The 25,286-nt window shown below is 42.8% G+C and overlaps 1 protein-coding gene across 5 annotated transcripts in view; it reads left to right on the top strand.

Moving 5' to 3' along the window:
* Positions 1-16,263, top strand: part of LOC115155531 (zinc finger E-box-binding homeobox 2) — a 78,859-nt gene extending 62,596 nt beyond the window's left edge. For 2 of the 5 annotated variants that reach the window (XM_029702215.1, XM_029702218.1), the window contains 8 exons: positions 727-999; positions 3,900-3,968; positions 5,435-5,632; positions 5,923-6,134; positions 9,205-9,313; positions 9,680-11,715; positions 12,178-12,355; positions 14,166-16,263. In XM_029702215.1, the coding sequence (XP_029558075.1) occupies positions 727-999; positions 3,900-3,968; positions 5,435-5,632; positions 5,923-6,134; positions 9,205-9,313; positions 9,680-11,715; positions 12,178-12,355; positions 14,166-14,752 (3,662 nt within the window). In that variant the 3' untranslated portion in view covers positions 14,753-16,263. Of the gene's footprint in view, positions 1-726; positions 1,000-3,516; positions 3,753-3,899; positions 3,969-5,434; positions 5,633-5,922; positions 6,135-9,204; positions 9,314-9,679; positions 11,716-12,177; positions 12,356-14,165 lie in introns of those variants that run through there. The other 3 variants (XM_029702217.1, XM_029702219.1, XM_029702216.1) reach the window with 3 other exon arrangements.
* The last annotated feature ends 9,023 nt before the right edge of the window (positions 16,264-25,286 follow it).

The raw sequence follows: 25,286 nt of genomic DNA, 5'->3' as shown, positions 1-25,286 counted from the left end.
GCAATGCCTAATCTCCATGTACCCGAAGGGGAAAATTGAAAAAAACATATTTTTTCATTCTCTTCCATGGGAACGTGTGCGGGAATGGTATGCCGTTGGGATGTAAAGGTTTATGGTTTCCAAAAACTGTTGAGAGGAACCAAATAATATCCCCAAACAAGCAATTGACTTCAAAAACGCATAATTTTAAGCCACTTCCCATTCGCTGTCTGGAGTTGGCAGCGCCTTCCAGAGATAACGTGCATGAAAGCTTCGCGAAATATTGCTTTATTAGGCATACACAGAACTCAAAATGAACCTGAAAATTGTGCTCTATTTTCTATCCCCGAGGGCCCTCTTTCCTGCGCCTAGTTCCCATGATGTCATGGCTTTTACATTTTGTTATATTCTTTGTTCCCACCTCCCTCTTTTTATTTTGGGCCTATGTCTGCTTCTCTCATGCACCTTCATCAGAGTATTTTTCATCTACACCAAAGTGGACATATTTATAGGTTACCGTGAAGGCCCTTGAGTTCAGCCTGAATCAAAATTAACAACATTTTTCTCAAGGTTCAGGGATGTAATATTACTAGCTGTCCATTTGGTTCCTAGGTTGTCTGATCTGTATAAAAAGCTCCCCAAACTATTCAAAGCAGGAAAACGACTTTCTCCTTTCTACCATCAGAGCCGAATTAGGCGGATGTTGTTTTAGAAACCTAACAGCGTCTCTTTGTTTGTGTCTTGCAGTGCTGACCTATGAGAATGTGGTGGAGATGAGCTCTGAGACAGACGAGGATGACAGGACGCTGCTCTCAGAGGAGAATGGCCTGACCAATGGGGAGGAGGGTGGTAGCCCTGCCGGAGCCAGCGTGCCTAACCTGGAGGCATCACCCAGGGTGGGCCACGCCCTGCTGTCCTACAGGGGTGGAGCAGAGGGGTCAGAGGGCAGGGACGGGCGGCAGAGCCACCACCACGCCTGCCGCCTGGGAGACAATCAACACAGACACCTCAATGGGACTGGTGAGTGATCTGATCAGGTCAACACCTGCACAATATAAATCAGTAGCCTATATCAATCCAATGCATTTATATAACCCTTTTTACATCAGCCTGTTTTACAAAGTGTTTTGACAGTAAATCAATCAACACACTTCACTTATGTATATCAATTACAGAACTCATAATAATAATACAGTATATTCACCTCTTCAGTTTCTGCTAAAATAGTTGGAGCCTGGGAAATGGCTTTGTTCTATACTCTGTCTATTTTTTCCATTTCCGGATCTCTGTGAGGTTGACAGGAGATGGTAGAGATTAACACAGTGCTCTATTCTAGTGAGACGTGATGCTGCTGAAATACAGTCAGCACTTTAGGTGCTTCACAGGCTCACATCGCTAAACCACCTCCCTCCCGTACTCATCTCTGTATGACTGTTCACACCCTCTAGCACCTCTGACCTCTGACCTCTCACCGTTCTCCGTCCCCTCTTTGCTCTCCTTCTCTCTTTTGTCTTGGCTTTGTAAAAGCACTGTCTCATCAATGTTTCTCTCTCTGTTGTCTTGGCTCGGTAAAAGCATTGTCTCTTCAATGTTTCTGTCTCTGTTGTCTTGGCTTTGTAAAAGCACTGTCTCATCAATGTTTCTCTCTCTGTTGTCTTGGCTCGGTAAAAGCATTGTCTCTTCATTGGTTTCACATACTTTCAGAGGAATAAAGTCAACTCCAAACAGTTCAATATACTCAAGATCTCGGCAGAGGAGAATGTCACAATATTTTAGTTCAATATATGAAGCGCTGTGAAACAGCCAGCCTTTCATTCTCATTGACCCATAATTGTAACTCTTATAATTAGACTCAGTTTAGTGGGCTGTGACCAACGGAGCCTCTAACTCCCGCATACAGGCAGAGCTACCAATGATAAGCAAGTAGCACATGTAAAACCTGTCAACCCACCCTCTCTCTCTCTCTCTCTCTCTCTCTTCCTCCCTCTCCATTCCCCCCTCCCCTTCCAACTCATCTGCATCAGTGACAGGACAACTGGTGTCGCCAGGGCCGCAAAGACAAATACTTTTAATTAGAAGCCAAACGGGATCGTTAAAGAGGGAGCCAGGCTTTTGCAGGACTCATTAACATCCCTAAATGAAATTCAGAGCTTTATGATGGCCATTTACATGCTTAATAGGCCCACCATTCTGTGGCCGCCTGACAGATACAGAGTGCAGAGAAAACTCATGCGAGACACCCATTTATTATTTTTTTTTAAATGGACCTGCGTTGACTATCCGTCTCTGTTAATGACTTGGTGGCAAGCTGTGCTGCTGAATTGGGAAATATGAGGGACTGGGAAATAGTTTAAGAAAATTTGAACCCGGTCCAAAACTAAATGTAAATGAAAAGAGCCTTGATATGGGGAGCATATGTGTATAGAATCATTATTATCATGATCATTATAAGAAAGCTGTAAAAAGAAATCAATGTCAGATTAGCACATCTGCTACAGTCCATTATAGCTAATGCTAACCTAGCTATTTGCTGAGTGGTTTGATTTGAATTCAACTGGCATTTGACATTTATATGTAAACTGATGAAAGATGAGAGATAGACAACCCACATATTTGTTATATTCATATATTCATTTCACTCAGGTAACAGATGTAAAAGACTTGGGTGTCACTTCAAGGCACTGAGTCACATTGAGAATGCACAAAGGATCGAATCAAGATTTACCACAAAAATAACAGAAATGCTAATTTACTGTACACGCCATCTTGCCTCTGCCTCTCTAGGAAAAAAAAGACGACTGAGTGAAAAACACAAAGAGCCTCCATTTTATATTTGAGATTTCATATACAGTGCAAGTAGTACTGTAAGTGTAGTGAAGGAGGGGCCTACTGAAAATAGAATGAAACTTGAGTACAGTGTCTAGATTCTACGACAGTGACACAGGGCGTGACTCACATGTCTTTGTCCTAACTCTGAGGCCTGGAACCCACAAAAAGCCCCATGTTGGCTGAATGAAACTCATTCTGTTAAGTCTGGCAGTGATTCTGAAGTTGAGGCGAAGGGAAGCAACAATGCTTTCCCCATCAGGAGAGGCATGCATTTTTGCAGTTGTTCTCTGAAACATGCAGCACCACCATTTTATCTGCGTGGTGCAGGGGCGAAACATTGTAGGGAGAAGTGTGAGACCTCGCTTCTTGATTACAGTTCATCTTGGAATTATGAGAAAGAAAATAGTTTTCCTCCACAATATTTAGGAATTGAAGAAGGAAAGCTACCTGCTAATTCCCATACATTCTACCTTCAACCTTTGTTGAAGGTAGCTGCCAATCGACTATAAACATTGATCCTATGTTGACATGTTCTCAATAGGTTGTGTATAGTACCTTGTGACTCATTTGACTCATAGCAAGACTATTTTTGTATAAAAAAGCACAGCATCAGGTTCCTGTTTGACACATTGCTCATGAGGAAGGAAGTTTTGAAAAGTAACCTGCTGTAAATGAAAGAGGGGGGAGAAAATCTGACTGTTCTCGTTTTCTCCCCCCTGCCGCCCCCTCCCTCTCCTCTGCTGCAGCATGCAGGCAGGGGTGTTGTATATCCCTCCTTTGAAGAGGGAAAGCATATGATTCTTGTGACTCCTGTTGAGGAGTCACATGACTGGGGCCAGGAGGAACAAACACAATGGGCACAGTATATGTACACCCCTCGCCTGCCTGTCCCTCATTATCAGGAAAATACATTCATATTACAAGCCGTGGCTGAATGGAAAGAGGTACTTAACTGAATTGTCAGGGTAGCATGTGCATTCTAGTTGACTTTGCCTCGAGTGTTAAACCATGGTCATACTTCAGTTTATTGAGTGCTGTGTTAGCCACAGTTGATTGTCTGATTTTGAGCCCTTTTCTCCTCTCCTTCATAGATGAAAGGAAGGATGAATATGATCCCTTGGGGCCAGAGGGGTCTCTTCACTCTGTAGGAAGTGGTACAGGTGACTTCCACCCTCTTTATTTAACTTTTATTTAACTAGGGAAGTCAGTTAAGAATAAATTCTTATATACAATGACGGCCTATCCCAGCCAAACCCTAATGCCGCTGGGCAATTGTGTGCTGCCCTATGGGACTCCCAATCACGGCCGGTTGTGATACAACCTGGAATCGAACCAGGGTGTGTAGTGACGCCTCTGGCACTGAGATGCAGTGCCTTAGACCGCTGTGCCACTCAGGAGCCCCATATATATATTTATATATTTGCAGAAAAATCATGTATGCATTCACTACTGTAAGTTGCTCTGGATAAGAGCGTCTGCTAAATGACTAAAATGTAAATGTAATTGATGGAAGCTACAGTCTATCTGCAATATTAAAGCTGATCTACCCCCTAAAAAAAAATATATATATATATATATAACACACTAGGAAGAGACATGATTATAACCCCTTGCAGCAGGTGATATACCTAATAGGAAACACACACACACACACAGTCAAGGGCCATGAGAGATAACGTCCCTCCTCGTGCATCAAAGCGAGGGAAAGCATAGCAAACATTTGCAAGTTTAGTGAGAGTGCAACACAAATCACATCTTGCTACAAAATTGAATTTTGACCTAAATCTCATTTGTTTGATTCATGTACTTTCAAATTGGTTTAAAATTGTAGTTTGTCCTGGCAGTGAATCACAATGTCTTTGCAGTTAAGCATTTTATCAACACAATCTTGCCTAAAGTAACTTCAAGGGATCCAAGCCTCTTGGGGACAGTTCAGTGTCCTTTGTTTTAAGGATATTTTCAACAACAAAAATATACACAGAATCTGTGTCACAGCTGCACACAACACACAAGCCAATAGCAAACAGTATTGATCCTAAGACAAATAAATGTAGCCACACTAACTGCCCTGATTTGTTAAATCAGCTGATGAATACATTGGACACCTGATGTACCATTATACCTACACTGACTGTTTAGCAGATATAGCCTCACATCTTCTTACTCATAATCAAATCTCTGCTTTAAATTATGTAGAGAGAGAATTCTAAGTGAAATCTGTAAACCAGAAAATCTAATTGCAACCTAAACCAATTACCCGTTACACTAGGAAATATTTCAGTTAAAATGTCTAAAAGCTTTAAAATGGGTTGTGAACATCACTTAATGATGAAATTATCTAGTATTTTTCTTTGTCGAGGCCATTACATGGCATCATTAACGGTAACTTAAATGTATACTTCCCTCTAAGTAGTGGCTTAATGCTTCCCTCCCTCAGTGTCCTTTATCACATTTAGAGACCAGTCTGTTTCCCTGTGTGGCCAATATAATGTAGCTGTGCAGCACATCTCAAAATGGGGGAAGGAGGATGGAGACCGACCAATGTTCTCATTTGTCTTCCTCTCTCTTCTTCTCTACCTCCCCCTCTCCTCCTCCTCCTCTCCATCCTCCTCCTCATCTTATACAGTTAATGGTATGGATGGGGTGTCAGAGCTTGACGACTACTTCACTAAGTGTAGTAAACTGGAGGAGAGTGACGGCCTCTCGGCCAGCATCGCTGAATACCTCCAGCGTGGCGACACCGCCATCATTTACCCAGAAGCCCCAGAGGAAGTGACACGACTCGGAACTCCCGAAACCATTGGGCAAGACGAAAACGAAAACGGTGAGAATCCATAAAATCCATTTTACAGTAAATCTCTGACTATTTGCAGTCTCATAAACTGCATTAAAGGCCTTCCACCTCTGTTTCTTTGTCCCCAATAGTGTTACTGACTGACTTTTATGGGCAGTCTGTGTTTAAGTGTAAGATGATGGTGACTCTACATAGAGTCTTTGTGAAGTAGAGATAGTCATCTTGCTTGTTGCACTTCCTCTGTTTACAACCTGGGCATGTTGCCCATCAGGGTCTACTGGCTGACCTTATGACTCCTCCTCCTCCTTTCCCCCGTACAGAACTGTCACTGACTCCAGATGCTTTCACCCAACTGTTGACCTGTCCTTACTGCGACCGGGGCTACAAGCGGCTGACATCGCTCAAGGAGCACATCAAGTACCGCCATGAGAAGAACGAGGAGAGCATACCCTGCCCACTGTGCAGCGAGACCTTCTCACACCGAACACTGCTGGAGAGACATATGGCCATGCACAAGCCAGGGATCGATCAGGTAAGACAGACAGACAGACAGACAGACAGACAGACAGGCAGACAGGCAGACAGACAGACAGACAGACAGACAGACAGACAGACAGGCAGGCAGACAGACAGACAGACAGACAGACAGACAGACAGACAGACAGACAGACAGACAGACAGACAGACAGACAGACAGACAGACAGACAGACAGACAGACAGACAGACAGACAGACAGACAGAGGTGATGTTTTTCTGTTTTTCTTTTACTCTTTTCTTTCCTCATCTCATCTCCTTCACACTGTTATGTCGTTGTGTGGGTCGACCAACGATCTGGGTGAAACACACAGTATCATTTTAGGCCACTGCCCTTCACTCATTTATTTTTTCTTTTAAGATTTGTGTTAATTATAATGGCTTTAATGGCTTCCTCATGGTGACTGGATGCTCTTTTCTTCTGCATGGAGAATCATATTCTCTTGAGTGAATTAGTATTCTCCTTTCCTCTTCCTGTCATCCTCTACTCCTCTCACATTAAACAAGTTACTTCTGACCCCGCACTGCTTCAGACCCCCGCACTGCTTCTGACCCCGCACTGCTTCAGACCCCCGCACTGCTTCAGACCCCCACACTGCTTCAGACCCCCGCACTGCTTCAGACCCCCGCACTGCTTCAGACCCCCGCACTGCTTCAGACCCCCGCAATGCTTCAGACCCCCACACTGCTTCAGACCCCCGCACTGCTTCAGACCCCCACACTGCTTCAGACCCCCGCACTGCTTCAGACCCCCACACTGCTTCAGACCCCCACACTGCTTGTTCACAGCTGCATTGTGTTGCGCTCCCCCAAGCGTCTTCCTTTAGTGAGGCCTGCGTGGGATGTGCTAGCATATTGCCTTCCTCAGGCCATCTGACTTTTTACATCAGCTGTTGCTAGAAATGGACCAGATTTGATTAGAAATGAGCACTCATACATAGTAGCAGAGATTTGGACCATTTCCTACGGTTCAATACGCAGTGCTTTCACTGAGAATACCATTTATTAAGTACCAGTTTTATAGATAAACAGTAGCAGCACTATCTGTCACTTTATTCCTAGTTATTTGTACCTCAATTACCTCGTACCCCTGCACGTCGACTTGGTACTGGTACCCCGTGTATATAGCCTAGTTATTGTTACTATAAGGACACAATGCGAGACCCAAATGCAGACACGAGGCAGATGGTAGAGCTACGATATTTATTATAACAAAGAGAGTAGGCAAAGGCAGGTCGGGGACAGGCGAGAGTTCATAAACCAGGTCAGAGTCCAAACAGTACCAGACGATAGGCAGTCTCGAGGTCAGGCCAGGCAGGGGTCAGAAACCAGATCCGAGTCCAAAACACTACAAGGGGATAGGCAGGCTGGTTGTCAGAACAGGCAGCGTGGCCAGGCAGGCGGGTTCGGAGTCAGGACAGGCACCTGTCGAAACCAGGAGGACTAGAAACAAATAGAGACTGGGAAAGATAGGCACAAGGAAAACCACTGGTTGACTTGTCAAACAAGACAAACTGGCACAGAGACAGGAAACACAGGGATATATACACCAGGGATAATAAGCAACACCTGGAGGGGGGTGAAGACAATCACAAGGACAGGTGAACCAGATCAGGGTGTGACAGTTACTGATTGTATATTTAAATATTACTTTTTTAAATACGTGTTTCAGTCTTCTATATCTCTAATGTTTTTCTCTCTGCTTTGTTTGGGCCTGCCAGTAAGCTTTTCATTGTTAGTCTACGCCTGTTGTTTACCAATTCGTGTGACGGATAAAATTGTATTTAATTCTGTATCTTGATTTTAACCAGGGAATCAGTACAAGTACAACCATTTACAACCAGCAATTTGTAAACATAAAGACCAAAAACCAAAAGTATAGGCCTACAACTGTCTCTTATGACGTACCATGCAAGTAAGCAGTGGAATCATTACAATTGTCCAATTATAGTGGTGATAATAGTCAGATTTCCTAAAATAAGCACCCTCCTTCCTCCCGGAGTCCCCCTCCCCCTCCACCCCCTCACCTGAACCCCCTCCCCACCTCCCCCTTTCCCCCTTCAGACTGGCTTAAATAAAAGCAGATGGTATTTTCCCCAGTTATCTGGAGTATCATAATCCTCAAATGACTTTAAGTGTTTGTTTAGTTCTGTACTTCCTTTCCACTTAAAAGAGTTAAAGAAAGGATCTTATGGAAGGTCATTATGACTAGGCTACCTTAGTGCACCGGTCTGTGGAGGGATTTCCATTTGAGTGCTCCTGAGTGCTATTGGTGCAAACATGTGAATTGTGCTACTCTGCTTATCCTCTGTGTGCCTAGAGCAATGGAATTTATTTTTAGCATGGGGTAATTGTTCACACATTTGGTTATGAAGGCAGGTTCTACCACATCAGTCATTGGCCCCATTTTTCAGATCGCTAGCATTTTCACAATGTAGTCCCCTTCAAGCCACATTCAGTAGTCTAACCCTAATCACATTGCTCTAACCTGAAATGTCACCTGCTGCCATACATACACACATACATAATCACACAAACACAATAACACACACCGATATATAGATTCCTCAGCAAGCACTAGTGAAAAGGGATTTTTTGAAATTGAAATTGTACCATGAAAACCTCCCACATCTTTCTCATAAAGGTATTTGTCGGGCTTTATCTCTCTACATGCTGTTTTTATTTGTTATCTGCACTCATTTGAATTTCAGGAAATGCACCTACACTAAACAGTTACCTTTGAACAGAACACAAAAACTCAACCCACACACTATTCTCAAAATCGATTAATGAGTTCCTTGCACGCTTCATCATTTTTATTAAACCATTTCAGATGTAAAACCCTAAAAAATACTTATGTAGTTAGATGTAGTTAACGTTTGTGACGGAGGGTTATTGTGTTGCAAAGTAGCCTGACGTTGAAGCTAAGAAAAATTCATTCCATTCCTTCTCAAGGCCAGCTACCTTGAAATCTCGCCCAGTGCCTGGTTCATTTGTGACTCCCACACTTACACAACACGTTTAGGTGGCACTGATGTGAAAACTCTCTTTTCTATCTCCTCCACAGCCCCAGCTGCTGAGTGAAGGGGCCGGCAACCGCAAGTTCAAATGCACCGAGTGTGGAAAAGCCTTCAAATACAAGCATCACTTGAAGGAGCATCTTCGCATTCACAGCGGTAGGTACAAAGATGAGTCAAGCTGGCGATAGCCCACCATTTTAAAATGTATTCATGTGACTGTGGCTAGATGACAGAGAGGGCTCATGCCATAAGAGTAAAATTGATAATGTTCCTTTTTGGCCTCTGTCAGCAAATTAGTCATTCTGTTTTATAATAGCTCACTGTTTCAGACCAGTTTCATAACTGACTAATTCCGCCATATGGATGAGGCCATAGCTCAAGAAGACGTTGAATAGACGTGTAATAGAAATAGAAATTCTAATTTTCACACTGAAAGAAATCTTCAGCTATTCCACTACCAGCCAATTGCAAGCATTCAAAATGGAGTAACTTGAAATTCATGTACCTGTTTATCGTTTACAGGCGAGAAACCATACGAGTGTTCCAACTGCAAGAAGCGCTTCTCCCACTCCGGCTCCTACAGCTCCCACATCAGCAGCAAGAAGTGTGTCGGTCTGTTCTCCGTCAATGGACGAGTAAGTAATGGAGGCAACGCCAAGGCTGGCTCCTCTCCTAACTCCACCGCCTCCTCCCCGGGAAGCCCCGCCCTGGCTCTGCTCCGCCACAAGCTGGAGAACGGCCGCCACATGGGGCTCCAAGACCAGCAGGGCCACCTGGACATCAAGGCAGAGCCAATGGACTTAAACGACTACCGGCTACTGATGGCCTCCCAGTATGGCGTCGGAGGACCAGGGGGCTACATGAATGGAGCCGGCCGAGGAGGCAGCCCCCTGGGGATCCACAGCACATCCCAGAGCCCCCTGCAGCACCTGGGTGGAATGGGGTTGGACCTGCCCCTGCTGGGATACGGGTCCCTGCGGAACAACCTGAGCGAGGTGCAGAAGGTCCTCCAGATTGTGGACAACACGGTGTGTCGGCAGAAGATGGATGGGAACCCGGAGGAGATCTCCAAGCTCAGGGCCTATATGAAGGAGCTGGGGGCTCAGATGGAGGAGCAGAAGCTGGCCTTGTCCTCTCCGCGTGCCAGCTTCCAGGCGGTGGGCCACAGCAGCCCCACCAAGAGCATTATCGACTACACCCTGGAGAAGGTGAACGAGGCCAAGAGCCTGATCGATGACTCCAAGAGGCAGATCAACATGGACATAAAGAAGGAGAGGCTCAACCACTCGACGGATCATGAGGACAAATCGCACCACGAGAGCCACCAGGTTCCATTCCTGCCGTTCTCCTGCCAGTTCTGCAAGGAGACCTTCCCAGGGCCCATCCCACTGCACCAGCATGAGCGCTACCTGTGTAAGAAGAACGAGGAGATCAACCACCTCCAGCCCAGCGAGGATGTGTCTCTCAGCCACAGGGGAGTGTTCCCCTCAGACCAGCAGGCCGCCCTGCTGTCCTCTATTTCAGAGAGGGGCGCCACCAGCCCCGCCAACCCCTTCAAGGACCACATGTCAGTGCTCAAGGCCTACTTCGCCATGAACACAGAACCCAACTCAGAGGAGTTGCTGAAGATCTCCATCGCAGTCGGCCTTCCGCAGGAGTTCGTCAAGGAGTGGTTCTCCCAGTGGAAGAATCAGCAGCAGCAACAACAACAACACAATAAGGGCAATGCCAACCCCAGGAAGCAGTCACCGCCGCCAGAGCGGAGCAGTGCAGAGGAGCGCAGGCACCACAGGCTAACCAGGTCACCAATGTCCACGGCGCAACACAGGGACCGCATCATGGCACTCACTGATTTACACGGTGGCAACACCAACGGTGACCGTGACGCTCTCCACAGACACTCAGAGGTCAACCAGTTTACAGCAAACATGCAGACGGGTGACAAACCACTAGACCCCTTGAACCAGCTTAGAAGCAGAACACCATCCCCTCTAAATCTCTCCTCCACTTCTTCTAAAAACTCCCAGAGCAGCTCGTACACTCCAAACAGCCTGGCCTCTGAAGGGGACGGCCATGGGGGGGACGCACCGTTGGACCTTTCTCTGCCAAAACACATGATGAGCAAGAGCATCTCACTGGGAGAAAAGAGGTCCAAACCAAACGGCTACATCTCAGACTGCAACGGTGACCACCACCATTCCAGCCGGGAGCAGGGTACTGAGCCCATGGACTTGGCCCACATCAAGAAGGAGTTCCTGGGCTCAGAGAGAGACAACAGAGGCAACCGGGGACACCAGACGGAGAAGAGTGCCAGCCCCATCTTTGGCATCAACCCCTTTGGTGGTGGTCACATGTACACACCTCTGCCCCCACATGGAGCGTTCCCCCCGCACAGCTTCATGCAGGCCCAGGCCAGCATCCCAGGCCTGAGGCCATACCCAGGGCTGGATCCAATGAGCTTCCTACCCCACATGGCCTACACTTATGCAACTGGGGCGGCTACATTCGCTGAAATGCAACAGAGGTCGAGGAAGTACCAACGGAAACCAGGTTTCCAGGTAAGCAAGCCCTTTTGTGGTTTTAGGTCCATTCACTAAGTCCATTTTTAGTAAGAGGTTAACAATAAACATTTTGCCCTTTTAAATTAGTAACTAATGGATAAAGTTACACTCAACACAAAACAAATTACATGTTTTAGATTAGTAAAAAAAATAATGTTAAAGTTGTTTTTGTCAAATAATTTCCTGTAATTAGATGAGTTTGCACTGTGGCTGTCTGTTTTGTATATACGTCCACTCCACACATCAAATCCACAACACAGATTTAAAAAGCCCATATGTTCCCCTTTTTACTGTCTCCTCTCCTGGGTAGTAAGAAGGGTTGTACACAGGTCGTACGGATCGACGACTAAGCCCTGTCCGGACTTGGGATCAAACTAAGAGCAGAAGGTGTCTTCGTTTTAGGTGACAGGTGTGGACTACTTACAAAGTATTGAACAATATGCCTCTCTCATCTCATAGGGGGAGCTATTGGACGGAACTGTGGACTATCTGTCAGGCCTGGAGGACCTGACAGACGAATCACTCCTCTCCCGGAAGAAGATTAAGAAGACAGAAAGTGGTATGTACGCGTGTGACTTGTGCGACAAAACATTCCAGAAGACCAGTTCCCTCCTAAGACACAAATATGAACACACAGGTATATAACATTTGGACAGTTGTTTTCTACCCCACCCTCCCTCTTCACCTTTGTGCCAGTCCCCCTCCATGTTTTGTGTCATTGAAAGCTGTTCTTTTTTGTTATTTCCTCATCTCTCTCTTTTTTCCCCTTCTTGATCACATCATTTTTTCCCCCACAAATCTTAATTGTTATTTTCCTCTCGTCTTTCATAATTTACATTCTAATGTGTTCAGATCCATGACCTTTAACATGTTCCTTTCTTATCGACAAGGGGTTTGGGAATAGTGAGCTGTTTAGATATGAAAGAGGTTACATAAACATTCAGTAAAAGTAGAAGTGAGCATCATTGCATTCATCACAGACACCATAGTAGTAGTCATCCTGACTCCAGGCATTCTAAATGACATCATAATGTGGTCTCCAGAAGTAACAGGACCAGTGGCCATTTTGGAAACAAATGTTCTGCTTCAAGAGGGACTGTCTTTTTAAAGTTCACGCTAGTATGTTAAGACACAGGGACATACAGTATATATACTGTGCCTTCAGTGACAGGGACGAGAATTACTGCGTTGACCCTGGTGGTATTTAACAGAATGACAGGTCGTATAGGAGGCTTGCCTGTGTGGCATGTTTGGTTATTTTTTAAAGGATCTTCAAAGATGTGACCTCTCCTCCTGGGGACTCCTCTCTTTCAGCATCCTGTAATGGAATGCCCCATGAGGAATTCTCTGTCTCCTCTATTTTTGTCCCACTGTAGGGGAGGTGGGGAGGGCGAGTGGGGGGGGGGGGGCACTTAAAGTATGCCAACTATGGATGATGTCGCAGGCATTCCAAATCTATCTGAGAACAGGAATCGCCTGTGTATGTGTGTCTGTGTGTGTATGTGCATTCTGTTGCGTGGCTGCTCACCTGTGGGCACTTTATGTGTATTGGCTTTTGTAGGATGGGAGGTGTTTGTGCATGTGAGCGTGGGATGTGCGCTTTGGAAGAGTGCTATTATATCGGCCGATTGAACTTGCATTTGAGAGGCCCATTTTGTCTAATACAAGTCAGATGGAAGGGAATATATTTCCGGTAGCGCCGCTGAGTTGTAGTAAACCTTTAGTGCGAGGGGCTGCATGTTGAGGAGGCGGGGAAGAGGGCCAAAGGGGGCTAGTGGTGTGAAGGTCCTCCTCCTATAAATATAACTGTCACACCATCACGTGAAGGATGCCTAATCCTACTCGTTTTAATGTGGACCTATGATGTCATGAGAACACACTGTCACTGGTGCCAGGCTGCGCTTCAGTTTCACCTTGCTTGGTGTTCGAAACATCTGAGTTCACTGGCTTAGCTCGCTGCTCGCCGGCCCCGCCCATCATAGAGTGTTGAGGGGTTGTATTTCCACCTGACTCCCCCCAGTGTTTTCCAGCAGCAACTGAAATTACCTCTAAAGTTAGATTGTCAACCATAAATTGAGGTTTACTTTTAACGCTTTGTTTTCTTTTCTAAAATGTATTTGAGAAATGTACTTGTATTTATTTGTACAATCACAACATTACTCATTCCTATCATTATTGTGTCCTATAATTATTTTCACCATGATGGAGGGAATGAAGAAATCCTTATTGATGATATAAATGCTTTTACACTCAGTATACACATAACATGATCAATACATTTTGTGTCAAGTCAGACTAAATTCACTCTAATTTTACATGTGTACTACGTGTCTGTTCTCCTGAATAACTGTTTATTTTCCCTTTGTGTTTTTCTGTGTTTCTAGAGAAGGGGACCATAGTAACACTGTAGTAACACCTTCTCTCCCCTGTCTCCTGTGTCTCCGCAGGAAAGCGACCACACCAGTGCACGATCTGTAAGAAGGCCTTCAAACATAAGCACCACCTCATCGAGCATTCGCGCCTGCACTCTGGCGAAAAGCCATACCAATGTGACAAGTGTGGCAAGCGCTTCTCTCACTCAGGCTCCTACTCCCAGCACATGAACCACCGCTACTCCTACTGCAAGAGGGAGGCCGAAGAGAGGGAGGCAGCTGAGAGGGAGGCGGAGGAGAGGGAGGCCTGGGACAAGGGCCAGGGCCCCATGGAGCCCACAGAGCTACTGATGAGGAGGGCCTACCTACAGGGTCTGGGGCCGCTGGGCTACTCAGACCCCGAGGACCAGCTGGAGGACGGGGGCGACACCATCCTGAGGGATGGCACGGAAGGAGGGATGAGGGGAGGACGAGGACAGAGGGAAGTGGACGAGACGTATGAGGAGGTGACAGACAGACAAGAGGCGGGAAGTTTCAGGGAAGGAGAGGACGAGGGTGAAGGAAGGATGGACACAGCGAGGGATGACGAGGGGAAAGATGCGGCGCATTCGATGGATGACAGTTCAACAGAAGGGAAAAGAGACACCAAGTCAGACCATTAGGAAGCAGACTAAATCAATTCTGCAGTCAGTCAAAAAAAAATCTGGCAGAAAATATTTGTCATGATGGTTTGTTTCATTTCCTTTTTCCATTCTTCCAGCAAACATGAAACTGGCTTTGTTTTCAGAAGGGCACTGCAGTGGCTAAGTCAAGCAACTTGTAGCTTCTCAGAAGCTCATAATGATGGACTCATGGAGTGGGGTGACTGACTGCCAACATCAGAGTTGAGACGACAAACTGGGTGGGATTATTTAAGAATCAACATTATGATGTAATAATGATTATCATTATAATAAACAAATTAAATTAAGCTGTCTTTAATGTACAGTATTAAATAAGGCCTAAAAGCTGTGTGGTGCTATAATGTTGTTAACCCTTGTGTTTCATTGTGTTCATACCCCAAACCAGGAAATTGCACTCTGCCCCTTTAATCACTACAAAAACTATAAAAAACTATTTAAAAAACCCTATGTATATTTATACCGTGCTTGAAGACTTGGTAGCAGTCCGTCAGTGTTGTACTTTGTCTACTACTTACTGTGATGTCCTTGGTTCTACCCTCCCTTTTACTCGGCAAACTAACCACACCATTTTTTGTCTTTATGTGAAGGAAACTTTAAACCTGTGTGATTTTGATGTTGTGAGTCTTACAATGGACTGGAATGCAGTGACAGAATGAAATAGAGAATTGTGAAATATGAAGGGCTCCATATGACAGACAAGAGACTTAGTATGTTTTATTTTCTCAAGAGAAAGCCTTATATGCAAACCTTTTCACATGTGCGTTTCTGCAAGTGCCATCCCTGTACAGTGTAAAAATCAGAGTTTACTTGTATTATCTTTGCTCTGGCTTCAGTATTAAATCAATATTTCACCTAGTTTTTCAAAGTACCTATGTGAGTATTAGCATAGATAGAGACTGCAGTTCGTTAGTTTACATGTTTGTGCAATTTTTTGTATTTTTCATTACCTTTTTTCAGTATTACTTTTTGTTTTTCTAGATTTTTTTCCCCCAAGCATAAATTACATTTCAATCAAATTTTAAGATTACCATTTTATTTATGTGACTCATTTTATATTTCCTAATTGTATTTATTTCATACTGTAGTGTACAGTATTATAGTTCCTCAACAAATATATTTTAGTAAAGGATTCTGTCATTGACTATTGGAGAAAATCATGAATAGAAAGCACTCTAAGGTATTTTGAAAAACAGTCATTGTTAAAATTGTCAATTTTCTTCTTATCATTTTATTTCCTTTAAACTACTGGAAATTCGAAATTTGGGGAACTTTTGATACAATATTGTGAAAACACTGTATTTTTTTGACAATAAAAAACCATTTTAGTCATCCAGGTAAAGAGATTAAGATAGAGGGGGTGTTGATGATGGAAAATTCCTAAAATGTCTTAAGTAGGCTATTATTGAATTTTTTATTTCTCTTGGAAATGACCATGCTCGAATAAATGTAGCCAAAATAAATTCGAATAAAGCTGTGTTATTCTTCTTGTACTTGAATGACTTCTATTTATTATCAATCTAACTGTGATCATGTATACTTTCACACATTTAGGAGTAGGCCTATAGCAGTCTCATCTCTGTAGCATTTCTATTAAAGGTAAACTCAGCGATATGACGTAGATGCAGAAAAGCATGCTGGGTTTTTTTCCACTACAACTTAGAGCGTTGAAGTGCAAGGCTCAACTTCTCCCCTGTTTCGGTGCCCTGGCTACCATGCTGTACACAGCGTGAAGAGAATCCGTGCACAGCTACTGTGTGTGACTGTGTTGCATCACGCTCAATATATTGCTACCAGTGTTACTATTGGCAGTCCTCAATCCATGTTCATAGGTTGAAGTGAAAAGTTATCCATTGCGACACATACAGTAAGCTTATATCTCATACGTGGCCTCACATGGATCTTAGAAACCACACAGAATACATACTAGCTGTTTTACAGTGGATGCCAAGACGCAGCTCATCTTTCAGAATAGCCTGTTTCTCCATAGGGAAACGTTTACCACGAGTAAGGCAATAATGCCTCTCAGGTTTGAGGATGGATTAACCTACTGTTTGTTTTCCAATGTCCTAACTAGAAAGCACATACAGGGGATGTGAAAATGTCACAGTTCAGTGTGTGGACTGGAGACTTTCTAACGTAGCATGTCACAGAAGGAAGTGTTTGTGTGTTGTGTTTTTGTTTCGCTTTACAATTGAATAATAATTGAATATGAACATGCCAATATAATGGAACATTCAATAAATATTTAAACATTTTCAAAAGTAATATAGATATTTTACAAGCTTCTAGTCAGGGAAAGTTCCTATTTAATATAAAGTAATTAGCACAGACTTTTACTTTACTATAAAACGAGAAAGAATAATCTAAAATCTCTCTCTCAACTGTTAGTTATTGCTGCCTTTACACTTATGTGATTAGTTCTGCTGAATTCTGTCCTTCTGATGTGGATTCTACTTTATGTGAAGATTTCTTAGAGGCTGTGTGATAGACTTTTTAAATTACTTTCGCCTCTTTGAAGTTTAAAAAGACTAGGCTTGAGCTCAAATTACCACAGCAGCAGACAACCAAAGTGGCCATGAACTGTTTACACCGGATCTCAGAAGAACTACATTATCCATGACCTTACTAATTTAACTAACATAATGAAATGCAAATAGAATCTCCCACACACACACACACACACACACACACACACACACACACACACACACACACACACACACACACACACGATCAAGTTTATTTTAGGATCTTGCAGATGTTGGGTAAAATATTGTACATATCGTCACTGAGTCCACTAAAACATGGAAGGTCAGTTGTTGGCAGAGAATATGTTCACAAGTAGCCTAGCAAAATCATCCCTTGACAGTATTGTCAAAATACTGAGCGAAAAAGCTCTCTCTCTCTCAAGCCAGTGAAGACCGAAACAACGAACAGCGTGAGGGGCGTTCCTAAAATGACACCATCACGCACGGACGGAACGAGTGCGTCATTTTTTCTACCAATAATATTCAGGAAAAGGTGAGTTTTCGTTCCACATGCAAACAGAAACAAACACTGACATGTGCACTGTATGTTGTTTCAAACACTTTCTATAAAGCGGCGCTTTATTTCTACATTCATTTGTCTTACTGAATAGAAAAACAATTGTCAATTTGCATAGCGAGACTGTAAATGTCTTCAATGACAACTATGGTTACGGATGGAAATGTGTCTCTGGCAAAGGAGACGTTGTGTACAAACTATCTCTGGTCCAGGGCATTACTGCGCATTCTGAATCGGGTTTTTGAGCGGGCAAAATACGAAATCCATGTGTAGTGACTGGATTCAATGTAGGCTACAAAGTAAAAAGGAAAGATGTTGCTATAGTGTTGAATAACTGCTCTCAGTAGGCTGTGTGCCAGCTGCTATTTAAAAAAATAAAAATACTTATTATGAGGGCATTTTGTTTACCGCCCTTTTTGGATTTATTTCCTGCAGCATTGAGCACATGCGCGTGAATCGGTTAGTCTGGCGGTAAGCAAAGTGTTTAAAGTATTTTAACTTCGTATTATATTTCCTGAGCCTTGCCAACATCATGCGAAATCAAAATAGGCCTAGCCATATGTTTTAAGCACTCGGTCACAAACCAGTCCATCATTCAGATAAATCTAGGTCCGAGGGTATGGCAAAGAGACAGGGGATGGGATTTGTATAAAATTGAAGCTCACATATTTAATTTTTACACAATTCAAAAACAGTTAAAATCGGAATTTGTAGAACAGTAAAAACAAGCAACATTGACTCCAGCCATGATCACCTTGTTGCTGTAGTTTCATTCACCTCAGACAATATGGGATTTAAAGGGATAATCCAACCCAAAGGTAAAAATCTTTATTTTTTATTTAACCTTTATTTATGACTCATATCTCCCTCATTAACTTTAAGCACCAGCTGTCAGAGCAGCTCACAGATCACAGCACCTGTACATAGCATTTAACATTTAACATTTAAGTCATTTAGCAGACGCTCTTATCCAGAGCGACTTACATAGCCCATCTGTAAATAGCCCATCCAACTACCTCATCCCCATACTGTTATTTTTTTTTGCTCCTTTTCACCCCAGTATCTACTTGCACATTCATCTTCTGCACATCTATCACTCCAGTGTTTAAATTGCTAAATTGTAATTATTTCGCCACTATGGCCTTACCTCCTTTATCTTACCTCATTTGCACACACTGTACATATACTTTTTTTCTATTGTGTTATTGACTGTATGTTTGTTTATTCCATGTGCAACTCTGTTGTTGTTTGTGTCGCACTGCTTTGCTTTATCTTGGCCAGGTCGCAGTTGTAAATGAGAACTTGTTCTCAACTGGCCTACCTGGTTAAATAAAGGTGAAATAAAAAACTGTATTTAACTAGGCAAGTCAGTTAAGAACAAATTCTTATTTACAATGACGGCCTACCCTGGCCAAACCCGGACGGCGCTGGGCCAATTGTGCGACGCTGGGCCAATTGTGAAACTCCTGTGGATTTGGTGAAAGCCTATGTTGTATCTGTAACCACGTTTCCATTCATATGTTTTTATGCGAGCAATGTCATACCGTACAAAACAAAATCAGGACACCTGTCATGGAAACAGGAAGTTTCGATACAATTTCATGAATGCAGACAGATCATTTGTTCGTTCGATATGGTGGGATCATTTTGTGTCGGTAAGGTTAAATATGCGAGAAATGTCAGTGGAAACGCCTTTATGCGCAAATATTGATATAATAACCATTATATCAAAGTAAATGAGTCATGCAATGATATGGTATGTGATCCTTCTACTACGACTCGGGAAAACATGTTGTTTATTAGGCTACAGATGAAATAAGTTATGATGAACTTCACAGGTTGATGAAAGCGCACTGTGATCTTGATGCTCCTTTCCAGTAAATATCGAGGGGCTGATTCTGGTGACATGATGATCGATGCTTGACTGCCGTTTGACAAATAAAAATATTCTCGCTCTTATCCATAATAATCTCATCCTGTAGACTAGTCTACACGCTCTGTATCTGCGAGCTGTTGGCTAGAGCGCAAATGCCAAGACCAGAGTAGGCACATTTGGTATTTAACGCAACAGTTTTTGTGACAAACTAGAGTAGAGTTAAAAATGTGATGGAAGTACGTTGAACTTTACATTTTATTTTGTACATAAAAACTTAAGCAAAAAAGTACATTTTTTGTGCATTGCCATCACGCACTGATTTTTATCTGCAACAAGTTTGTTTGGTGGAAACACCACTGGTGGGAAAATGCACATCTCTGTTTAATGCTGATTTTGAAAGTTTGTCATCAATCTAAACTGTGTACTAAATTCTTCAACTCAGTTTGTCCTTCAAGTACCATCTTGCAATGCTCAGTGGCTGCGTTTCAAACTCATAAAAGACACCCTCGTCCACTTACCCTCGGCCTTATGCCCTTGGGGGAATCCCCGCGTGCATATTTGTCATTTGTCCAAGTGATTAGCCAAGCAAGGGAAGTTTGCAACGTAAGCCCCTCAGCCCTCGTATTTAATGGAGTTTGCGAGTGTACAATTATGTTCACTTCGGGGCCTGAAACACCCCATAATTACATTTGTGATGATTGTACATCCGCTAAGAAAAGTCAGCCAAAACTTAAAACCTCAACGTCAATTTGGAGTCAACATACAAGTGTAAGTAAAAACAAATATAAATATGTTAGAAATTGTCCTACTAATGCACAAACACCTCTTGTAAAAGTAAATATGTTTTTGTTTGGTTATTGTAGAAATAAAACATTTTCCTTCTTCAGAAGTTCCAGCTTGGTAGGCTAACGTTAGTTAGCTCATTAATTTGCTAGCTATTATACAGTAGGCTTATAGTAATAATTATATGGTTAATATAAGTAGACATGCAATCATAGTGCATATAAAACGCAATCGTCGCGGGACGAACGAGTGATGAATTTCCGAGCAATGGCGGTCCATTTAAAATTAATTCCTTCCTCCCTCGCCCCTTGCCTTGCAAGTGTAAACTCGTCAGATGTCATGATACGTCATCAGAAGTGTCCACTTCATTTGAGGGCTGAGGGGAGAGGGTGTGTCAAGTGTTTGGAATGCAGCCAGTGTCTGTGGGAAAGTACCATTGTTGCCATAGCAATGTACTCTGCACTCGCTCTGGGCAGAGGCGGACTGCAAGTTGAACTCCTGAGATGGACTTTTAAATTGATAATGCAGTTTGTTTAGGCAATTATTATAATTTTTTTTAACAGCTAGCTAGCTACTGACTTTGGTATTATGGTGTGGATCTACGTTTGCTAGCTAGCTAGCTAGTCAGTTAGCCCAGGGAGAGATCATTGCATCGTGGGTTTTGTAGTCGACTTGAGCTGCAACAGATTTCCACAATGATTTTGACGTTGCTACATTACCAACCTTGTTATGAGGACAAATTTAAACATTTGTTCACCAAAAATATAGTTTTCACATATTAGTGTTATTTAACTTAATCATAGGAATTTGTGGTTTGGGATGGATTATCCCTTTAACGTTCTAAAAACACATGTCATACAAGAATTAGCTGCTGTTCACTAGTTCAGCATCGGGATTAAAACACTTGTTTAGCTCCATGACAAGTCAAACAGCAGTTACCTAGTCAAACAGCAGTTACCTAGTCAAAGAGCAGTTACCTAGCCAAAGCCATCTACTACAGTCATCTCTTCCTCTGCAGTTTTTAGAAAAAGTCGCACTGTTCTCTGCAGCTGTGTCGACCCGTTCTCCATAGAGCAAGCAAGCCAGCTATACAAACAGTCTTGCACTCCCGCTCCCAGGCGTCCACATGGTCCTCAAGTCAGCCATCTAATACCGCTAAACTGCATTTTCCTTTTAATTGGGATTGGAATGATTTTAGTAGCCTATTTTCAATTGTTGTTGAGCTAGGGTATGGTGACTGGTCACAATGTATGCCATTTTTCTGCCAACATCTGATAAGCCAATTCATACAAAATAGTACCAAGTACGTCAACTCCACGATGATTTAATCCACGGAGTTGAGCGTAGACTACAGTTTTTGAAATGGACATCCGACTAATTAGTCACTATGCAGTCGATAATATATATTTTTTTACATTTTAAACGCTTTGTTTGATGAAATCCATACTTTTTAATTAAATCAAATTAAACCATCGACTGCTTCCTTGTTGAGATTCAATTGGCACATGCATTCGCGCTGAGTTGCCATTTTAGATCAACAGCAATGAGGAAGCAGTGGGTAGTTGTATTTGATTTATGATTTATTAAAAAGGATGGGATTCAACAAACAAAGATAGGCACTCAACAACAGAGGACAAACATAAGTACACGGTAAGGATTAAAAAAACTCTAGTCTGCGCTCAACTCCGTGGATGAAATCATGGACTTGAGGTACTTTGCAAACTTCAGAGCAGAGTAAAGTGTCGTCATTTATGACAGTTCACTTACTGTGTTACTCAACAAATGACATTGTTCTTACTGCAGTAGACCTAGCTCATAAGTGAAACGTTCACCAGTGATGTGGTTTTTAAATGAGTAAGACTCTGTAGGCCTACTTCAAAGGGATGCTCTACATTTACAAGGCCACCCAAAGTCCTGAGAATTGCTTACACACAATGTAAAAGCCTTATTTCAGTCAGTGGAATGCCTGAAAGTGTGATAAGTCAGCTGCATGACAAATCATATTCTGACCAATACAGTATGATTTTAATAGCAGAGTAAATCCATTTCTATTCAATTACTTTTTGACAACCCCTTTTGATTTGAACGAAACCTTCCATACATTTTTGCCCATTGTTGAAGTGCTCAGAAAGTAACATTTTGGACCTGAATGCCAAATCACTCGAGATAAAGGTGTACTTTGCATACTCCACCTGTAACGATCGTCTGAAAGAGGGGACCAAGATGCAGCGTGGTGAGTGTTCATATTGAATTTTAATAATACAAAACACTTGAACATAAGAAACAAACAAACACCAACAGTTCTGTCAGGTGCAAACCACACAACATAAACAACTACCCACAAAACCCCAAAAGAAAACAGGCTGCCTAAGTATGGCTCCCAATCAGTGACAACGATGTACAGCTGTCCCTGATTGAGAGCCATACCAGGCCAAAACAAAGAAATACAAAAACATAGAAAAAAAGGACATAGAATGCCCACCCAAATCACACCCTGACCAAACTAAATAGAGACTTAAAAAGACTCTCTCAGGTCAGGGCATGACACCACCGTACCATGAGACATACAGTACCAGTCAAAAGTTTGGAAACACCTACTCATTCAAGAGTTATTCTTTATTTTTACTATTTTCTACATTGTAGAATAATAATGAAGGCATCAAAACTATGAAATAACACATTGAATCATGTAGTAACCAAAAAATTGTTAAACAAATCTTAATATATGTATTTTTTTGATTCTTCAAAGTAACCACAAAGCTGCCTTGATGACAGCTTTGCACACTCTTGGCTTTCTCTCAACCAGCTCATGAGGTAGTTACCTGGAATGCTTTTCCAACAGTCTTGAAGGAGTTCCCACATATGCACTTGTTGGCTGATTTTCCTTATTTACAATGAAGGCCAAACCCGAATGACGCTGGGCCAATTGTGCGCCGCCCTATGAGACTCCCAATCATGGCAGGATGTGATGCAGCCTGGATTCAAACTAGGGACTCTTGCACTGAGATGCAGTGCCTTAGACCGCTGCGCCACTTGGGAGCCCACTTCAATGAGCTCATTTAACAGCAGAGTTTTAAACTGCCCTACCGACGCTAGGGAATCCAGGTGTTATTAGTTTTGTAAGGTATTCCATAATTATGGTGCATTAAAACTATAGGCATATTTACCAAACTTTGTGGGGACAAGCAGAACCTCCAGAGTTAACTAACCCTGCGAGCTGGTTTTGTATCTCATACTTTTCTATCTCAACAGGGAAATGAGGTATGTTGGAAGCTTGTGGAGCAGAGCTTTGGACACAAGAAGGGAGTAATGACGTAATCTACGGGATTTAATAAGAATATACTGTCAATCCTACGCCGGAAACCTATTGAAATCATAGAAATAGATAATAGAATAGACATAACCATTTAAGTTGACAATCGACGGTGGGCGGGCCGGCGGCCATCTTTATGGTAGTAATTAAAATGTTATTTAAATGTCATTGGTGTACCAGCTAAATTCCAATGGTCTGAAGGGATAGGTCCATTCTATGAATTATATTATTGAAATGGCACCCACCCTGTATTCAAAAACATGTGTGTCTCAACCGATGGCGGGCACTACACAACCTCAGATGATGTAACGTAGGGTCTAAGCTTCAACATATGTGAATATGAAAATAAAGAAAATTGTAGTTTACACGTTTTTAGATAATTGACATTAAAGGTTAAAACATTTCAGTTTGACAACCTTGTTTGTAAGCTTTTAAATGATATCAAACCCAACCGTTTATGTTTTCGAGTGACATGTGTCTCATGGTATGGTAGGGTATGCAAAATGTTTAAACTGAGCACCTTTATCTCCTGGTCCAAAATGTAACTTTCTGAGCACTTATTGCATGATCAGACATGTATGGAAAGTTTTGTTTAATCAAAAGGGATGCGGTCAAAAAGTGATCGAATTCAAAGGGATTTACGCAGCAGTTTAGAGGCAATAGCACAGTTATAAAAGCACATTAATGGCTCACCTCACAGGTAGGCTAATTTCCAAAAGGAGGACTGATATTCTTGAGTGTGGCACTCTAATTTGTCATATGAAGTCTGAAGTTCTACAGTGTAAAACACATTAAGGACACCTGCTCTTTCCATGGTACAGACTGACCAGGTGAAAGCTATGATCCCTTATTGATGTCACTTGTTAAATCTACTACAATCAGTGTAGATGAAGGGGAGGAGACAAGTTAAAGAAGGATTTTTAAGCCTTGGGACAATTGAGACTTGACAATTGAGGATTGTGTATGTGTGCCATTTTCCTTTGAACGTGGTATGGTAGTAGGTGCCAGACACACCGGTTTGTGTAAAAAACTGCAATGCTGCTGGGTTTTTCACGCTCAACAGTTTCCCTTGTGTATCAAGAATGGCCAACCACCCAAAGGACATCCAGCCAACTTGACACAACTGTGGGAAGCTTTGGAGTCAACATGGGCCAGCATCCCTGTAGAATGCTTTCGACACATTGTCAAGTCCATGCCCCGACGAATTGAGGCTGTTCTGAAGGCAAAAGGAGGGGGTGCAACTCATTATTAGGAAGGTGTCCTAAATGTTTTGCACACTCAGTGCATATTGGACTGCTGTGCTGCCTGCCTTTCCATTTTCCTGGCTATTGTTCATATCACTGTGCCTTCTCCTTCTCCCCATTCAAGGCAGCACATAGAGATTAGCACATGTCCATGTGCCTATAATTATAGCTGTAGTCCCTTTCAGTGGATCCTTAAATGATTCGCTTTTACATAAAGCCTGCGCTTGTGAAGTACAAGGGCACGACTCCCTC

Source organism: Salmo trutta, chromosome 20 (assembly GCF_901001165.1).
Source record: "Salmo trutta chromosome 20, fSalTru1.1, whole genome shotgun sequence".
In the NCBI taxonomy this organism is placed as follows: domain Eukaryota; kingdom Metazoa; phylum Chordata; class Actinopteri; order Salmoniformes; family Salmonidae; genus Salmo; species Salmo trutta.
Note: the sequence above shows the minus strand (reverse complement) of the source record. Positions and strands in the feature narration are given on the sequence as shown.